General features: G+C 31.8%; 1 protein-coding gene across 1 annotated transcript in view; it reads left to right on the top strand.

Moving 5' to 3' along the window:
• Nucleotides 1–1899: 1899 nt before the first annotated feature.
• Nucleotides 1900–21065, top strand: part of LOC105617411 — a 39674-nt gene continuing 20508 nt past the window's right edge. Inside the window, exon 1 of the mRNA XM_012198965.1 lies at nt 1900–2038. Within this exon, the coding sequence (XP_012054355.1) occupies nt 1900–2038 (139 nt within the window). The remainder of the gene's footprint in view (nt 2039–21065) is intronic.

The raw sequence follows: 21065 nt of genomic DNA on the forward strand, positions 1-21065 counted from the left end.
CCTAATTTTAATTTTTAAGAAAAAAATTAGAAATAATCAATAGTAGAATAAATGATGTCATGATATCCAAGCTGAATCGGTTTAAAAAAAAATCCGCCATGGTAAAAAACGCTGATTGATAGAAATGGACATGCCGCGCTACGTGAAAGAAAAGATTGATTGCTGCAGCAAATTAGATGGTTAAATAAGGCATAGCATTTTTAATTGGCTGCAGCAACCAAAAATTGGCTGTTCTTTCCTTTCAGTGTATAGGTTGCACGCTCGCTAGATACGCCCCTAAGCGTAAAGTAGTAACTGTCAATGGACGATTACTCGGCCAATCGCAGGCGTGCCGCGAGTGTGACCCGACAACGTCGCCCACTGGGTTTCCAACAGTGAACTCGACAGTCGTGGCTCGGCTGTTCTTTCGTACTCGGTTAGCGGATTTGTGTCTGACAGTGTGGCCGATTGGACTGCCGTGTGATTGTCGCGAGGGCTCGTTTAGGGCCCACAAGAAGACGACTCGTCGACATCGCTTCATATATATTTAATATCCACGATGACACATTTGGTAACGTCGTCGATAACGAGCGTTTCTGGAATAAATGCGGCAACGTTAATCACGACCGAGTCGATAACGACAACGTTACAACAGCGTGTTCGCTTACCACGATAGTGCATTGCTGCTACAACGGGAAAAGAAGAGAGAGAGAGAGAGAGGAAAGGGAAAGTGTGTATGTGTTTGTATGTGTCGGATTCTCATTCTCGATGTGGATGCGTCGCGTCGTGCACTTTAAACGAAGTACACATACACACCCGAGTTCCAGGAAGCGCGTAGAAGAGGAATATTTTATCGAGCAATGCACGTGAGAAGAAAGAAAGAAAGAGAGTACGCGTTATCGAAAGAACATAAGTGAATCTGTAATTGATCTCACATACATATTGGTGCGACATAGAGAAAGCGAGAGAAAGACAGACAGAGAGAGAGGAAGACAGAGTGAGAGAGAGAGAGAGAGAGAGAGAGAGAGAAAGAGGGAAAAAGAACAGGTTACAAGGCAAGCGGGCGCCATTCGGAAGTAACAGTGTCAAAGCACTGAGGCACCGTTTGCAACTTCTTTAGCGCCGCGCACGGCATTTAGAACGTGCGATGGGACGTGCGAGCGTGCGTGCCGTCGTCAGCGTGCGTCAAGGTGCGTGAAGTGGCCCCGTGTGGTGCGAAAAGTGCGAACGGAGAGTCCGCAGACGGAGTCGTTTGTTGCTTGGCGCGCGAGCGCTAAACTCGGGGCTCTCAGTCTCGCCTATCGTCTCCGTCCAAGCAGCCGAGTCTACGGGCGCGCCTTCTCGCTCTCGTGCCTTCGCTTCGTGGCCGACCGCTGGGTTGCTCGATTCTCTGCCTGCTCGCCAGCGAAGAGTTTTCACTGCGTCGCGTTTATGCACTCTACGTACGTGTGTGTGTGTGCGCGCGCGCGAGAGATATTTACGCGAGAAACATCAGAGACGGACGCAACCGGCCCATCGTATATACGTGCCGGAGGCGAATCGGATCTGAGGGAGACCGTGGAAAAAAGAATTCCCAGATAATGGAGAAACCTATGTGTACCGTGGACTCGTGATCAATTGCGAATTTTTCCGTATTGTATATTTTTACGGAGAAGATAAAGAAGTGGAGAAGGTGGCGGAACGGAAGAAGGAAGAAGAAGAGGAGGAGACAGAACGAGAGAAAGAGAGAGACAGCGAGAGACAGATTAGGTTAGGTTGAACTCACGTTCCCCCCTCCCATTCCTCCGCTGCGGCACCAGGCTTCATCTCATTTCGATGTGCACGCCAGTTTCCATTTGACTTGTGTACACCTAAGGGACGAGGGCATAACGAAGAGAAGATAGGAGATCGAGGAAAGAGCGCGAGGATAGTGCGCGACTGATGGATCTGAGGAAAAGTGATAGAAAAATACAAATGCTGATCGCCGATGGAATTTTTGTCACCGAATCGTTCATGGCAATCAATAGCGAATACCTCAAACTCAAAGCTGGGATATTACGCTTCATCGACATGTTTCCAGGTTAGCGCGAGATTACACATTGTTACACACGGTTATCTGGCATTTCGTCGTGCCTTCGTATCCACTCGTGAATTTAATAGATTGCGAATTCGGTCGGAAATACTTAGTGCACATTAAAGCTGTTGTACAAATCAATGTATAAAGACGTATGTCTAAATCAATCAAGTATGAGAAACGCCAGTTACGATCAAAGTTTGTTGGAATAATATATCTATATGTACTCTCTAAAACTTTTAGAATGAATTGTCACTCTGAAGAATGAGATCTCACTCTTAAAGATTGAAAATTGAATTTTTTTCAAGATTGATTCAAGTTTCACTCTTTAAAGCGAAATTTCACTCCAAAGAAATTTAAAGATATTGTTAAGCTAGTTTACTTTTACATTGAAGGTCTGTTTCACTAACCTCGGTTAAGTTAACTGACGGTTACATGAGGCATTTAAGCTCAGTTTCACAACTCATTATTACTTAAAATAAGTTAAATCTCGGTTAAAAGTTAACCATAAATTGTGAACTGGGTCTAAAGCCCAGTCTTTTTTATTATCTGGTTAACTTGTGATTAAGTTTAATCCAATGTTTTTCTATTGGGATGGTATCATTCTTCTTCATCATTTCATCTGTGATGATATCTATCATAGACGAAGCTCATTGGATGAAACATCAAGTTAAGCTTAACCACAAGTTAATCAGATAATAAAAAACCGGGCCTAAATGAGTCTCGTGTAATCGTCGGTTAACCTAACCGAGGTGAAAGAGACCCTAAATTCATTTCTTTTAGCTGAACTTCTTCTAAGGTTTATCTCTTTTCTTTTTTTCTCAAAAAAAATTTAGAGAGTATTTAAATAATTTTTCTCTATATATTTCTGATTACTTTTTGTCTTGTAACACAAACTAAAATAATATTCGTATGTTTAATATAAATATAGAAAAACCACGAAATCCTGAATATAGTTTATTTATTTGATAAAATATGCAATCTTACTCTCTAAAACTTTTAGAGTGAATCTTATTCTGGAGAGTGAAATCTCACTCTTAAAGACTGGAAATCGAGCCACTCTTTTTCAAGACTGGCTCAATTTTCACTCTTCAGCATGAGATTCCATTTTAAAGAAATTTAGAGGCTATCATCAAGATATTCTACTTTTACATTAAGTTCGTTCTTTTTAGCTGAACTTCTTGCACATTCTTTTCTCTTTTTCTCTCTGGAGAAGTTCAGTAAAAAGAAATAGGCCTATTCTTGAGATTAGATTAGTGTACAACGATTTTAATATGACTTGTGTACACTAGTGCATGCAACCGAATTCGCTATTACTCGGCACGAAGTCGCATAGTATCGTGTCGCGACAGTTTCGCACGAACGTTTCCATTCTCGAGGGTCCCCCCTTAGATCAAACGAAATGGTCTTTCTTTCGACTTCCACCAACACGACGGAGGTGTCGTCTGATCTTACGTGTCTGGAATTTTGTTCTCGGAATATTTACAACTTTTTATACGCACTTCTCAAATATTCAACCCTTTATTGTTAGTCCGGATCTACTTCTAGGTATTTTAAGGTCTTAAACCGTAAGAAACTGAATTACAACTGCAAATGCAAAGAAAATAATCGATTGTCCATTTCTTATGGATTAAAGCTTAAAAATCTATTATCTATAGATTCGGATTTATCCACAGAAGCTTATAGTAACCCAATAACGTTTTTATTTATAAACGTAGATTAAACTTTTTCTTATGTCCATTTCTACCACAAGTAGTTTAATTTTAATCTTGGTTCAACTAACTGTTCATTTTTTTCTAGTTCTAAGAATTAGAAAAAAGTAAAGAATAAATAGAATCGAGATTAAAGTTAATCTACATTGATGGAAACAGAATAAAAGAAGAGGTCTATTGCTACAATATTGTTGTGTAATATTTCTACAATATTGTTGCAAATGTTGCTGCAATTTTGTTGGAATGATGTGTACTGTATGAGTAAGATATCTAACTCTTCCTACATTAACTCGAATATATACTTTAAAATAATCAAGTATAATCACCAAGGAATGCATAGTAATATGTCGCAGAAATAGAAGAAAAAACGTCTCAAGATCGCACTCATATATTTTCATCATTTTTAAAAAACGTTAGCATTTTTAGTTGTTAATGATAGTTCGAAAATTATCTAAAGATACGTTATTATAAATGACACGTTCAGAAATACGTTATTATAATCTCTCAATGAAATTTATATGTATCGGTACGCAAGTACGATTTACCGCGCGGTTAAATGTAAATGTATGTAGCCAGCGGAGTAGACAGAATAAAAAAGACAAGACGGTAGACGACGACGACGCTGTAGAGACTTGTGCGAGACGGTGTGTTCCCATACGTCTAACGATCATTTCTTTTTCTTCGACCTTCCTTACTCCTTGGATATTCGCGATATAACGCGTCATCGTCGCCGAGTAGTTTCACTAAACTATTCTGACATTCTTTAAAAGTGTTCATAAAATAATAATTGCATGAGATTGTGTTTGCTCATCGCGATGGCATGCTTATCAGAATCCGTATTTTTTTTTTTTATACATTATCGTTAAGTATGAGTTGTACCTAAGAATTATATATAAATTTATAAGAGTTATACATTACATTGATATTTTTTTTGCTTTTTTTTATTTATATTACTTAAGTAATATTATTTTTGTGTCAGTATGTATATGATATGTAAGAAAATATCAATAATTTAAGAGAATATACATATAACATACGTAGCACAAAAAGTCTAAAGCGATTTTTTTTTAATTTTTTTGCAGATTACTTATCAATGTGAATCTTGATGAAGTGATATATGCAATTTATTCGTACACTTCATCGATTTATTTATCTATTTTGTGCATTAATAATTTTTAAAAATAAAATTAATTTTTAATTTAAAAAAATTATATATATCTATATTTAACTCAAGAGTTAGGAATTTGATAAAAAAAAAATCTAAAAAGAAATATTCAGATTAGTATAAATTGTGCAGATGTCGATAGCAATAAAGTATTCACAATGTCTAATTTTTTTGTATATGCGGGAAAATTGGAATCTTAAATGTGATATACATTTAATACACTTAAATGTGACATCACTTAGTGTAATATTAGTTTTATTTAATTTCTGCTAAGACTCTTAGCCAAAAATAATTCAATACGAAATTCCAACAGTCAGTAAATAATATTATTTAGGCTGGGTTGTTCTTTCGGTAAACTTCAGCTCCATATCTTATATTCTAACTTTTTTATGTTTTTATTCTTTTACTCTTTTGTTTATCCAATAAATAAATTACTATATAGTTTATCTGAAGATGAAACAATTGGCCCTTCCTTAGTATAATAAATTAAAAGTAAATTAAAAATAATGCATATCTCAAAAGATAAAAAACTATGACATATAAGATTCAAAAACATTAAAAGGCAAATGTACAGGTGTATAAATTAATTCTCGGCCTTTTTCAAAATTCAATGTTTATTTTTAAAAAATACTGTTACATTTTAGTCTGGGAAGTAATTTCCATCTATACATTTTTGCCACTTCATCAAAAAATTGACAGATATCTTCGCGGAAAAAAGACAGTGGTTTCGATTCAATGAAGTCATCGGAACATTTTTTCACATCTTTTTCTGTTTAGAAGTGAGAATCTGCTAAATGATGCTAAATGATAGCGATCGGAATAAGTGATAATCCGATGGGATTAGATCAGGAGAATATGCATGCAACAATATTTCCCAACTCAACGCATAGATAAATTTCTTCGTCGCTTTCGCTACATTGTCGTGCACTTGCCATGTCCTGATGTACAGTCTTTTTTCTTCTCAATGGCATCACTCAGTTGGTCTTGATAACATTGAACAATAATTGTTTCATATTTTAATAACTCGTAGTATATACGCCTTTGTAATCCCATCAAATACACAATAAAATTTTTTTTGCGTGAATACATTACTAATCGCAACCTCTTTCGAGGATTCGTCAGGTCGAACTAACAATTTTCTTTTCCGATTGTCATACACCTATTTTCGTCGCCAATCACCACTTTATAAAGGAAATCTTTTCTTTTAAAACGCAAAAGCAATGATCCAGCTATATCACAGCGTCTCTCTTTATTGTCTGCACTAAACATATGCGGAATCCAACGACACGCTTTCTGGATCAGTCCTAGCTTTTATAATCGTACTGAAACAGTTTGCGTCACTTCAAGAGCTTGTGCGAGTTCTAATTGCGTTTAACACGAATTTTCATTCAATAGATCCTCTAATTCTTGGTTTTCAAATTTTTTCGGCTATTCAAAACAAACTTCATCCGACAAATAGAAATTTCCTTTGCGAAATTATGTAAATACGAAATCGCATCTTCTCCGAAGATCGAACATATCAAAATTTGTTGCTTCGGCGGCATTTTTTTTTTTATTTCAAACATGTACGATATACAGATGAAGATGCTTTTTCTGAAATGACATTGGTTCCGCACAAACTTCACTTATTTTTTGAAGTTATGTTAATTCAATTGTCAATTGTATAATTGAATGTTAATGTTCTTAGGTTGATCTTGAATATCCCAAACAGGGTCGGAACTTAACAATTTATATTAATGTTATAGTTAATTTTAAGGGAGGACCGAGAATTAATTACACCTATTATTTCTTTTGAATGACTTTTTAAAATATTCTAACATTACACAAGATTAATTCAGTAGTGAAAACAGAAAGTAATATTTTATTCTAGCATGCGCGTGCGAATAATAATTTGAAATTTTTACAAATATATCTAAAACTATCCCTGATAACATGAATTACTATCATGTATGTTCATTGCTTTAATTTATATCAAAATATTACGCGACGTAATTGTATGAAAAGAATCTTGTTGACCAATTATTTAAATCTATGCGTTTTAGATTATAATAAGTAGAACAAGAGAGAACGTGTATTTCTGACTCTAATAAAAAGAAATTAGAGAGACGTATCTATTTATATGCCAGTGTAAGATCAAAACGAATTAAAATATAGAGATTATTGAAAAAAGTAATAATTACGATAAGCTATCAATTGTAGAAAGTAAATTGTGAAGTTCAAGTATAGTAAATTAATGTTAATAATTCGCGGAGAAATTAGTTTTACTTTTTACCACATGAAATGAAATTAATCGTTGCCTTTGAATAATATTTATATTTCCATCATAAATCTCATCATTGATTTAAATTTCATTAAACTTTCGATGAAACTTGCATATTCTCGTACATATCCACAGATAAATATATCATTCTTATAATGTTACAATGTTTCGACATTTGATTAGTCTTGTTTAAAAAAAAATTTTTTTTTTTTAATTAAAAAAATGAATCTTTTTGCCATGATAGCATGATCTGTACATGGATGATAACAATTTTATAATATAATGATTGTGAACGTTTTCTTTAACATTATATCGAATATCTCTAAAAAATAGGTAATAGAATTTTGAGATCTTTTTATAGTTTGTTTTAAGATTAAAAATTATTTATTTAATATTATGTTTAATTGAATTTTTATATAAATTTTTTGAAAATTAAAAAAGTCAAATGTTCTTTAATAGACGTTTTAATTTGTTCGAAAGATAATAGGTAACGATATTTATTGTTATGTTAATGTAACAGTTTTACATTATCTGTAGCATTTAATCAGAAATCTACATTCTTATCTGTATACAATATCGTATAAATAAGAATGTAGATTTCTGTTAGATAATAACGTAAAATTGTTATATTGTATATTAACATAATATTAACATAATAATAAATATCGTACGGACATGACACTCATGATTATTTTATGTGCAATATAATTAACAATATTATTAAAAATATATACATTCAGTTACACAAACAACTTATTAATTTTTACGATTAAATTACTTACATAAAAAGATAAAATATTAGAGCTCTATAAAGCTAGCAGGACCAAATTAGCAGAATCAAATCGGATCTATCGGAATTTTTAGTACTCATTTTGTATTAAATTATACTATTAATGATAATTTTGTACCATGTTTCGAAAAAAATCGTGGCGCTGCTAACTTAATATTAAGCTAGCAGGACCAATTCATAATAAAAAGAAAAAAATGAAAAATAATATCAAAAATTAATAGGATTGAATTTGTATTATTTTGTACTACCAAAAATAATTCTATATTATTATGTCATTTCCTTCAAAAACAAAAAATCTTACTTTTTTTCGTGAAACATGTGTCTCATATTTTTATTTATATACAATAAAATATGTTTAAAACAAATTTTAAAAAAATTAAAATTAAAATACTCGCTTTGATGTGGAATGCCTCATAGATTGTAAGTATATACTAATATATATACTAATAAATCATTTTAAGGAGAAAATATGTAAAATATTAACTTACTTTCAATGGTATGTACAAATTAGTTGTGTTAATTCAGTTGTATTAATTTTTGCCCTTATGTTTTTTTTTAAATAAATGATTTGCTTAAATATTAAAGCTGCTATTATTGTTTTCTTAGAAATGACATATAATATAGAATTGTTTTTGGCGATACAAAATAGTACAAATTAAATCTTATTGATTTCTGATATTTTTTTTCTTTTATTTTAAATTAGATCTGCCAATTTAATATTAAGCTAGCAGCGCCACGATTTTTTTTTTAAATGGCATACAAAATTATCATTAATACTACAATTTAATACAAAATCAGTACTAAAAATTCTGATAAGTTCGATTTGATTCTGCTGATTTGGTCCTCCTAGCTTTATAGAGTTAAATATTAATTAATTTTATATTTTATTTATCTTTTTGTTCAGATTATTATAAAAAATATTGTAGCAATAAAAATGCAATGTACATATCGCATATGTATCAGCATAAAAACATATCTTCAGGATTTAATCACTGTAGTTACGATAACGTAAAAATCCTTATTGACTTTTTAAACTCGATTGCATCGATATAGGTACAAATAAATAAATCGATAAAGATGCACATACACGATATGTCATAAATCAATCCTTTTGAAACATCGCGTGACCGACCTTGATTTCATCAAGTTCTTGTCGTTCAAAGGCTATTCTTTAGAGCTGCACCTACGCATTTATATACATATCTCTCCCTCCACCACCCCCGCCTTTCCCAATGTAAAAGCTGTAACCTACAAGTACTGCAGTGTAATTGACAATCGAGAAATCATGATTTGATCGGACATGAGACATATCCGTGCTATTTCCGACTGTTGGGAATTGTATTGGTATCTATAAAATCGTAATATCTATAAAAGTGAACGTTGATTTTCTAATTTGAAAAATCGCAATAAGATTTTCCAATTGTAAAACAAATATTCATATATATTCTTTAATATTAAATGAATATTAGAAATATGCAGATTTATTTGATATTTTTTTAAAGAATAATATGATATATTCAATCGTGATAAAAATTATTAATTAATATCGCTATCATTTTACCGCTGTCACATTGAAAAAAAATGTATTAAATTTTAATAAATAATTGTTTGAATAGTATAACATTTATTTATAAAAAATAAATATTTGTTAAATGAAACATTTAATAAGTAAATAAATGGCTGTTGTACCAAATAAATATATATTTACATCTAATAAATATTCAACTGGCACTTAATATTCAAACAAATATTTATTAAAATTTATTAAAAATTTATTAAAATTTAGTATATTTTTCTCTCAATGCACACAAACACATTACCGCCTCTATTTCATATAAAATATATATTTTTTTCTATGAAATATTAACTATATTCAAATTCAGCGAGTAGAAAATGTAAATTCAATCCGACTACTTCATTAATCCATCAGCCAGATTAATTGAACAGTATACTGTCAGATACAGATATTTGCTTTATAGCGGCATATAACAAGCCGCTTGATGTGTAAAGATGCCAATAGGAAAGGCGGATGGGTACACAGGAGGGTGCCGGTGCCGTTTGGGATAATATGACAAAGATTGGGAGGCACGAGACGGTAGAGGGCGAGAGTATGGACAGACATAGAAAAGCCAGGTGTTTTGTGGCATAGGACGAGACCACCCTCTGCCTGCCTCTACTCCCTCTTTAAGGGACCAACCGTTCAGCTTGGAACAGCTCGATTCGTGTCTCCTTTTTCTCTGCTCCTGGTTTATCCATAAATTCTGCTAAGCGCTTTATAATATTTCATCTTATTCAAATCCTTATTTATTGATACATTTTTATTTGTTACAGTAAACAGAGTAAACACATAATAAAAGCAAATTTTCATAAATGTCAATTAATTAAGCGAATTAAGATCGGAGAAAAAAATACCAACAATTTATAAGTATTTTGTATTATCGTAAAAATCTTAAATATCATAGTTTTGTTATAAATCAAAATTTTTTTTTCTACGATAGAAAGTGGTGATTTTATGTCCTTATACTGATAATCTATTATTGTTGACAAATTTGAATGAGGCAAAAAATTAAAAATTTTTTTTTTCATTTCATTATCGAATAAATTCTTCGACACAATGGACTATGGTTCCTCACTCAACTGCTAGAAAATTTCAATCTTTTGCAGGCTTTCATTCCTTTTGCAGGTATCTGCACGCACCTACCATTTCCTTGGTATTCGTAATAAATAGTTGTTTTCATATTTGTTTTGTTTAACTCTAGTAGGCCATTCATGGGTTCAATGTACCCTATGTGATTTTTTACATTGCTATAATTTTTTTATAATATAATTTGAGAAGATCTGAATTTAAATATTTTAGAATTTTTTTCTAAAGTGATTATTTTTTGCGAATTTTTCAAATAACATTTCTTTGTAATTAATTGAAAATAAAATATTATTTATTTGATTCATATTTATCTGTCTTTGTCTGATTTTAAAATATAAATTTCACACGTTTTGAGCTAAAAAATACGTATTCAGTCCAGAAATATAGCGTGACAAAGTTGTAGGGTTTCACAAACCCTGATGTGACCGCGAAGGTAACCAAAAATAACAATGACCTACTAGGGTTAAGCTGAATGAGATAACTTAATATACTCAAGCTATATAAATTTCACATGAATTCAATACGTTTACAAATATCAGATTAAAGTTTTTATTTTGTAACTTACAAATAAATGAAAGATGTATTCTCTTGAAACGTTCGAATTGTATTTGTAATAATGCTTAGATTCAATGAATGTTCTTTCCAACGCTTAGAGATGTCTTACGCTTGTCCTGAGGAAAATTAGCGATGCGCACGCTTCGTTCATGAAAGATCGTTTTTCGTATTTTGAAGTGTAAAATGAGTGCTAACGAATGCATACGTGTATGTAACATTTTAAAGAACCTACAAACTATACTCCCCCCTTTGAGAGAATACCGAATAATAATTTAACAGCAAATCTTATCAAGAAAGAAATAATTAACCTTATTTAAATACAATTATTATATATAAAATTATTTTTGTGAATCATCGATTGATACATGAACTGTTATCGTTTGATTGGAAGATAATGTAAAGATCTTGTCGATCTCTTTACTTCGCCGAATTCGGTTTTAATAGTAGCGATTCGAATTATTCCATCTTCGCCAGGGTGCTCATTTTTGCACTCTATCTAAAGCCCATTTCGTGCAAGATAGATTTTTATCTTTTATAAGGACAATCATATCAAGTTTTGATTTTTGATTCATTTACTTCGCGTTTGAAGTTCATTTAAATTCAAGATGCCATTGTGATCAAAAATCCTGACGTACCTTCGTGATATGCTGCCAAACAGGTAATTGGTTTGCCAGAGTAGATAGTAAGTCTTTTTCTGGTAAAAAATAGATCAAATAATGAGCGGGGGACGAGGCTAATAAGTCATTTGGATCAATTGAAATTGCGATAATGGATCTGGATGTAAATAGATATTCACCTACGATGTGTTTAAAATGAATAGCTATATCGAAGATTTCCACAAATCTCCGAAATGCAGTGCCACCAGTATAAAACCAGTGCCAATCAATGCGATGTTGACTCTCAAAATTATGCACAATGTTTTTCAGAATTAAGTAAAACATACATTTCTTTTAATTAATTATTTGCACCTACAAAATTTTTTTCGTTGTCCAAATTTATAAAAATATAATTATTTGATTTGATAGATCTTGTCTTGCAATGAAACGCCGCAAAGCAATAAATTCATCAATTGATAAGTCAGTCTTCAACTTCAAGATGCATTGTTTTAATTGTTATACATATGAATATGCATACATGTACTTTGATTTTTGTTACGAATTTTTTTTCTTGAATAAAAATTTCTTGAATGATAAAAGGGTCTGCAGAAATCGATATCGATATTAATAAATAGTACAGTTTTGCATACACGAGATGAAAGATTTCCCATCTTATATTCAATTGCGCTAGCGAGTTTAACCTAAAACAACATTTGCATAGACATATGATGTTAAGAACTAGGTTTCGTTCATCGCCAAAATTTTTGTCTAAGGAAATATAGAGTATGATTTGAATCCTGGAATGAAAATGCATCTCGTGAATTTCGCGTATAATGTATAATACGATCAGTCATATACAGTGTCAACTTGGCAGCAAAATCATATGTTTACATGATGAAGCTATATCTCTCTCTTGAAGACATTCTCCGATATATAGCAAACTTTTGTTATTTAGAAATGGACTTAAGTTAGAAATTTTAGATTTAGCTGCAGGATTTTTATTCTTAAGTCTTTTGATTTAGAGAATCGGTCGGTTTGAATCATCTTTATTACTCGTGTTTCAGCTTCAATAATTTCCTCCGTGCACAAAGGCCTGGAAAATTTATTAGCAGATCGAAAACGTAAACAATATGCAACGAATTAAATAATTTTTAATAAGAAAAATATTTTTCTTCAAATATATTAGAATTATTGGAAGCGGTAATAAGACATATGTTTTTTCTTAATTCGGGAATTTCGTTCATTTGAATGAATTCAAAAAACCATTCTCCTTTATCTTTAAGTAACCATGGAGAACCTGAAAATCATGTTTGATTTTGCAAAAACTTGTAAAGTAATTGACTCCTCAAAATCGCATCGGCTAGATTCCTTTGATCTAACATATCGCCATTCAGTCGTAAGGCTTTGAATTTCCCGTAACCCGATTGCAACGAAAGTATTAAGCAGATGAGGCGTTTTTAACTAATGTAATACAATTACATAATGTAATACAATTGGCCCAGCCATTAATATATCGTTTAATGATATTCCAGAACTTGTCTTCGCGGAAGCATCGAACACTATTCGCACTTTAGTAGTATTTCTAGATTTTTTAACGACTGCGTGATGAGGCGTATAATATTCGCTCTCATCTGATTCTTCAATCAGAGATATGTAATTCAGTTTTAATTTTTATTCCTCTAGTATTCGAAAATATTCAGCCTTTAACATCTACCTTTAATTTTCGTTCTAAAGTTATTAATCTTTTATTATACAATGGTAGAATCGCAAAAAAATTGTTTTATTGAGGAGGATATTTAACGCATTAATTGCTTCATGATACAATTTAGCTAAAAGCAACGTGCCACAAAGCTCTAAGCGAGGAATAGTAATAGACTTTAAAAGAGAGACATACAACTTGGCGCAAAGCAAATTGACAATTATTTTCACATTTTCCACGAGAACGTAAAAATATGCGCCATAACCAGCATTACTATAGCGTCGCAAAAACCGTGCAGTTAAATATATATCGTAATGATCCTCTATTAATAACTTTCGACTAATAGAAATTTGCTTTATTAATTCAAATTGTTTAGCAAATTATAACCGTTCCGTGTAAATGTTTTTGTGGCACGTTGGCACGGATTCATCTCAATTTAAATTACTTCGTCAAACATTTTGCATCATTGCATTCTTTTAACATATAAAATTATAAGACCTAACAAATCTAATCAAAGATTTTGGCAATTTCCGATAATATATTTCATTTTGTTTATTTTTTCGAAATTTTAATGGTTGCACCGAATAATATATTTTATCATTTCGCGCGCACCAAGCGCCTTTAAAGAACGAGCTTCATCAAAAACGAATTTCGTAATGCATTAGTCTTGATCATGAATAATATTCTCTTATTTGAAGCCCACTATCTTATGTTGAAGCCATCTCGAGAAAGCAATGCAATCATTTTTTTCTAATCATACGTTAATGCTATTAACGCCGATTAATAAGTCGATCACATAAAGATACGAGTTTAAAATTTCGAAAGTTACAGAGTAAGCCTGTTTTTCATCATCCGCAAGTTTCTTTAGAACGCGAGTAACAAGGTAGATGCGATAAGTGTATTAAAAAGTGTATTAAATTAAAAAAATATACCAAAGTGTATTAAATTGAAAGGTTCTAATTTCGTCATTCTTACGCCAAAGAATGCATTGAAAACATCGATCGTCATTACATAAATGCATTTGTTTTTTCGATATCCGCTGTAAGAACATACTTTATGTGTGAAACCGAATTAGATGTGAAAATAATTTATTTTGTATTGTTGGGCCAGCCATTAATATATCGTTTAATGATATTCCAGAACTTGTCTTCGCGGAAACATCGAACACTATTCGCACCTTAGTAGTATTTCTATATTTTTTAACGACTGCGTGATGAGGCGTATAATATCCGCTCTCATCTGATTCTTCAATCAGAGATATGTAATTCATCAATTAATTTTTATTCCTCTAGTATTCGAAAATATTCAGCCTTTAACATCTACCTTTAACTTTCGTTCTAAAATTATTAATCTTTTTAACGCGAGAGTGCGAGAAACTTAGACATTGATTTGTTTTGTGAAAAGACATGCGAACCACATAACGTCCATTATTTTCACGTAAAATCGTATTTATAAAATATGATTTACATGCGATATCTTCTTCAGATTTTGGTTTGTCCAATATGATCTCTTCTATATTCCAAAAATTATTTATCTGAGTTTTTACATTTGTTAAGCAACGTGTTTCATTCTTAGACAATTTCTTTGGCATATCACCAGTAATAACTTAGCTAAGACGCGTCTTTTGCAAATAAAATTAATACCTTCTTGAGATAAATTAATTTGACCGATAAAGAGCAAAGCGCCACTCCGGGCCCAATTAACAAAATTATATTTTACTGAATCAGGTAAATGAAAATTCAAATCTGCCAATTTGATATTAGGAAGAATTTTTATCAAGTCGCGTGGGAAAGTCCTTGAAGAACTAAAACTTGTGATATCACGTTAAATAAATCAAATCTTTACGAAAACCTTATATATGGATTATATATAACTATATATAAATAGTATGGATTTGTATGTTTTTCGATTTAGTACAGTTGTGTAATTGAACCGATAGATAATGAACATCCAACTATGTTTGTATTTAGTTGTTTCAGTTGATGGAGTTTGAAATAAAATTAGCTGTTGTACAAGTATCTAATAAAGCGCAACATTTAATTAGTTTACATTCTCGATCTTGAATATGAATTATAATATGTTTGTTAGCAATTGTGGCAATGCATTCAAGGTTATGAAAGCAACTATTTGATTGAAGACCGAATCTCTTAGTCATTCGTTTTGAGTTTTGATTCGAAGCCGATTTTGTTGCGCTAAATTTATTAGCCGAAGAGCTGTTGTCGTAATGCAATATTATAATGTTTTTGACAAATTGTACAATTTGAGAACTTACATGGGACACCACGATGAGACCGCAAGCAATTAAAACAAATCTTTACATTTTTTTACTGCTTCGATACGTTTCTGCACAGACAATTGCTTAAACTTTTTCCATGAGTAAAGCGGATGACATTTAATTTTACATATCACACAATTGCAGGAAGTTTATAAATAAATACTTGATTAGATAGAATAATTCGTTTTTTTTTTAATCGATAGTCCTTATCTTATTTCTATCGGACTCTATTTCTTTAGATTTTTCGCGTTTTGACGCACAGACCGCAATTTTATACAGAAATTCATATATTTCAAGCTTTGGAAAATCGTCTCTTTCAAGAGTGATTCCCGAGAGATCTCCCATTTTTCCAATGTAACTTTAGGCAATTTGTTTTCTATAATATGAACTAACATCTCGGATTCAACGGAAACCCCTAAGTATTCAAAGAAGCACCGTGTTATTGCATGTCATCCGCGAATTTAGTCAAACCGTTTGCTTTCTTTATCTAATGCAGACAAATTCAATATAGACTTAAGATGCCGAGAAATTAAAACGTGCTTTATACGAGCGTTCTAAAACATCCCAGGCGTCAGATTAATTTATTCCGTCAATTGCGAAAATTCGCAATTTTATTAACAGCTTCACCAATCAAAACTTATTTTAGATACTGTAACTTGTCGATGTCTATTAAGTCCGACTGAGAACCTATCATACTGTAAAATGCTTTCTTAAAGGAAAGCCAGCTTTCATATTTCCTGTCAAAGATTGGTAAAGGCCGGAAACTTAATTCGCCGCTTCTTAATCGGTTATACCGAAACCTCTAAACTACCTATTCGCGCATCAGCATTGGATGTACCATTATTTTGCTTTGTTTATTTCTGACGATTTCAAAATGTCTTCAATTTTTGCCGCGAGTAAATAAAAACGTTCTTGTATAACAACGAATTCAGATTTATGCGCTTCATTAAGATCTAATATCGCCAGCTCATCATTGAGATCTTCAAATCAGTGAAATCAGTTAAATTGAGCTATTCTTAATTTCAACGAAATATTATCTGATTTACTCTTATCGAGAACATATTTAAATCTAATTAGTAATCTGTGATTTTAGAAAAGAATTTTTGTATTTTATAATGTTGTATTTTATAATATAATTAATTTAATCCTGACATTGCGATGCATTATAATAAAGATGTACGCGAAAATGAATGAAACTAAAACGATTTAGCTTAATGTCCAATGAGTAGATGAGTGTTTCCGATTGTTGTTTCCGCCACTTAGATGTCTGTATTCCGTTGTTTAGATGTTATGTTTACGGATGCACCACGCCGAAGTTCAATGGGCTGCTGCTTATATCGTAATATCACTCATGGATATCCTCTTGAGCAATACTTCTCGAATGATTGGTGGGAAGCCCCTTGGTGCCTCTCAGAGGCACCAAAAAATGTTTTGTTTAAGCTGAGATAACTTAATATACTCAAGTTATAAATTTTGCGTGCGTGCGTGCGTGCGTGCGTGCGTGCGTGCGTGCGTGCGTGTGTGTGTGTGCGTGCGTGCGTGCGTGTGTGTGTGTGTGTGTGTGTGTGTGTGTGTGTGTGTGTGTGTGTGTGTGTATTGGGTTGTCCGGAAAGTTCGTGCCGATGTTGAAGGAAAATTGAAACGCAGAAAATTTAAATTTTAGTATACATTTATTAAATTATATAAGTTGGTCGGCATGAACTTTCCGGACAACCCAATATATATCAGATTAATAAGTTTTTATTTTATAAGTTACAATAAATGAAATGCAAGATGTATTCACTTGAAACGTTCCGATTGTATTTGTAATAATGCTTAGATTCAATGAATGATCAATAAATATTCTTTCCAACGCTTAGAGACGTCTTATGCTTGTCTTGAGGAAAATTAGCGATGCGCACGCTTCGTTCGTATGAGAGACCGTTTTCGTATCTTTATTCATATAACGCTTGGGAACGCTCAACAACATCCTGTGATCGTTTGATAACGCTCGAATATTTTATAATTGTCTTAAAACAAAAAACGCGTCTTATGGGAAAATGTCTTTCTACGAATTAATTTTGGATATGTAGTTCTTTTCATTCTGAACAAATATCTCAATGGATACAATTGGATCCTATGAGCTGTTTTCGTGCTACAAACCTTGAAAGGTTCAATAATCATGTAAAATCTGGATCTTTCGAAGCTTGTAACATGGAAACGACTCATAGGATTGAGACATTTGTTCAGAATGAAAAAAACGTATCCAAAAATTAGCCAAATCCGCAGAAAGACATTTTCCCATAAGATTAGTGTGGAATTCTTTATATTTTTGACAGCGCATAATTTTGGCAGCGTGTTAAATTACACAATAATTACCACAAATCTCAAAGAATTATCGGAAATCGGCCAGCGTCTCACACATATACATTAAAAGGCGCATTTCTCGAATAATAAAAATTGTTTAAAAAATTAACAATTAATTTATATCATCAGAACTCTCCGGAAAGCGTTAAGACATATTCAGATTCACTATTCAAACACCAATAATGTTAAATATTTTAGAATACGAAGTGTCTCTAATATTATAATAATTAGACTCGAAGAAAAGGAATATAAAGAACATAAAACAAATGTGATTTTAAATAATCATTAAATCGCAAGATAATAAGATTATTAATTTTTTTATTATTAAAATACTAAATTGAATATTTTTTTTTACTTAAAATGTGGAAAATTACAGAACTTTTGGAAAGATAAAATACTGTATGTTAACATTCCCGCTTGGTCCATAGAGAATCAAGAGAATCTTTAGGAAGTTCTCTTTTTAATTTTCCTGCTATCTAATTATTTCAGGCTAATTGTACTGCAATAATGTCTACTAGCAGATATGCGTTTAACCGATCAAATCTTTCAACAGCAACAACTTTTTCGTCTTCTTTTCGTTTAATTATAAATTTTATTTATTTAGCATCGATTTGAACAATTCTTGTTCTTTGCTTTTTTAAATTTAATTTTTTTAATTAATTTTTTTAGTTATTAAGTATTTTTAGCAGTTTTATGATATTGAATATATTCGAATTGTTAATTCATAATATATTTATATAAACGCAAATTTCTCGGATTTATTTATTTGCATTAGTAATGAATTTTGTACTGATAAAATTTTGTACTGATTCAAATCGAAAGTCGAAATATTTACCTTTAATTTGTTTAATAAATTTTGATTTAATTCACATGTGTTGGTTCTTTTAGCATTATATATATTACTTGATTTAATTATTTGTCTACAGTTAATTGTTCAAAAATGAATTTTTTATTTATAATCGAATCGTTTAAAACTTTATATTCTCTTAAATAGTTCACTAAAGATGAACTTCAACAATTTTTAAAATACCAAAAATTCATTTGCATCCAAGGAAAAATTACAATTGTACATGATTTTGATTCAAATATATTAATATAGAGTTGTAACGATAAAAATAAAAAAGAGTAAATAATATAAATAAAAATTGACACATTCAATTAATAATTATATGTGTAGTTAATATATGATATATCATAATCTTATTCTTTTATATAATATATAATAACTGTCATGAATACAGTATCGAGCTAATTAAAAAAAATAATTTTCTTATTTTATGTGTAAAAAAAGTGGTACTAGGCATATGTATATTCTATTAACGTATTCTATTATCCGAGAATTACAATTAAATGTGGAAAGTCAAAGCAATCGGATCTAAGCACCATCGGCGACGCACCTTTTCTTGAGGAATCTTATCGCACGTGTTTCTATCGTGATTCATCCGGACTTTAATTTACGGATGGCGATACGGACTGTGTAAATAATAGATGTACTGTTTTACCTTTGTCATTAGGAGAAGACTAGTGAAATGATTTTCTAAGTGTCACACATACGACACGTTATTCATGAAATGAGTGCGAAATCCTACGTCAGATGTGACGTCAATCGCCGTTCAAATATTCAGTCGCGACTAGTCACTGTGTCGATACTTTTCACTCAATTCCTTTCAAGGTCCGGTATTAGATCGAAAGCGATCAAGAAAGACGTCTCGGTATCAGATACGATATTTATAAATAAATAAATGCACGATAGATATCCGGTGTGCGTGATTGCAAGTACACTATTTATATCGCAATATCTCCGTTATCTCGAGTCCTTGCTCCGTGATGCGAGGCAATTTCTCGTGTCGAATAAACGAGTGAAAACGACGCGTTTATACATAACGTTACGTTTTTCTTGTGCTAATTCGGACGAAATAGATGATGGTGATAAAGAGGGAAAGAGAGCGACATAAAACGTATTGTCCTAACCAGTAGTGACTTTAAGTACGACCCACGTTCCTTCTAATAATTGGCCATTTCCCTGCCGGTCGTGTCGTCTTCCGAGCTCAAGTTTCTCCTCGTTTCGACCGACTGGTGAAATAATTCTTAACGCGAATCGCGAATCGCCTTGAATTTAGGTTATTTTCTAATTGCATGCTTTTCAGCGCAACGTCCGCTTACGCTTGCAGACTCGCGTGTGCTCCAGCCTCGAGCAGCGAACAATTATTTTAACAAATAACGTGCAATTTTTATTTCTGCGTATTTTCATCTCAGAAGAATTTACCTCAATTTAGAATTTAAAAACAAAATTTAGTGACCAAGCTTAACAACGTGAATAAAGGATCAATTGACAATAAGAACAATGAGAACAGTTTTCTGATTAAAAATAGACGAACTAGAAAATTTTGATCATGTTAATTAGAATTCTGGTTATTTCAAGTATAATTATGATAGATTCAACCTGAAAATTTTTTCCTTTTTCAATTGGAATTCTAATTAATGCAATCAGACTCTTTCTAGTATAAAAGTATTAAAAATCCTATCAAATTATATTGACTCTGATAATATTAGTTGATAAAAAGGCTCGAGATTATTAGTTTTAACAAAAGCAAATGAGGATTAATGTTAACTATCAAAACTTTTCATTATCTGCCTCTCAACATCTCCATTTCTTTTGATCTCTTTTTTCTTTCTGAGCCATTTCAAATTATGTTTTTTATTTTATTTAATTACATTGTGATTATTCTATTTATGTTTCATCTAAAATGCTGTATAACGTTTTAAATGATATCTCAAATTGATAAGAAGTTAATAGAATAATTTATTTACTTCAGTTTACAAAGTAAAAAAGGGAATGTCGTCAATAAAGTTAATATTATTGTCATCTTCAACGCGCGCGCACACACGTACACATACATACACTCTCTCTCTCTCTCTCTCTCTCTCTTCTCTCTCTACTACTACTACTACTACTACTCTACTCACGTCTACGTACTACGCGTACGCTAC

The sequence above is a fragment of the Atta cephalotes genome, assembly GCF_000143395.1.
Source record: "Atta cephalotes unplaced genomic scaffold scaffold00013, whole genome shotgun sequence".
Classification (NCBI taxonomy): domain Eukaryota; kingdom Metazoa; phylum Arthropoda; class Insecta; order Hymenoptera; family Formicidae; genus Atta; species Atta cephalotes.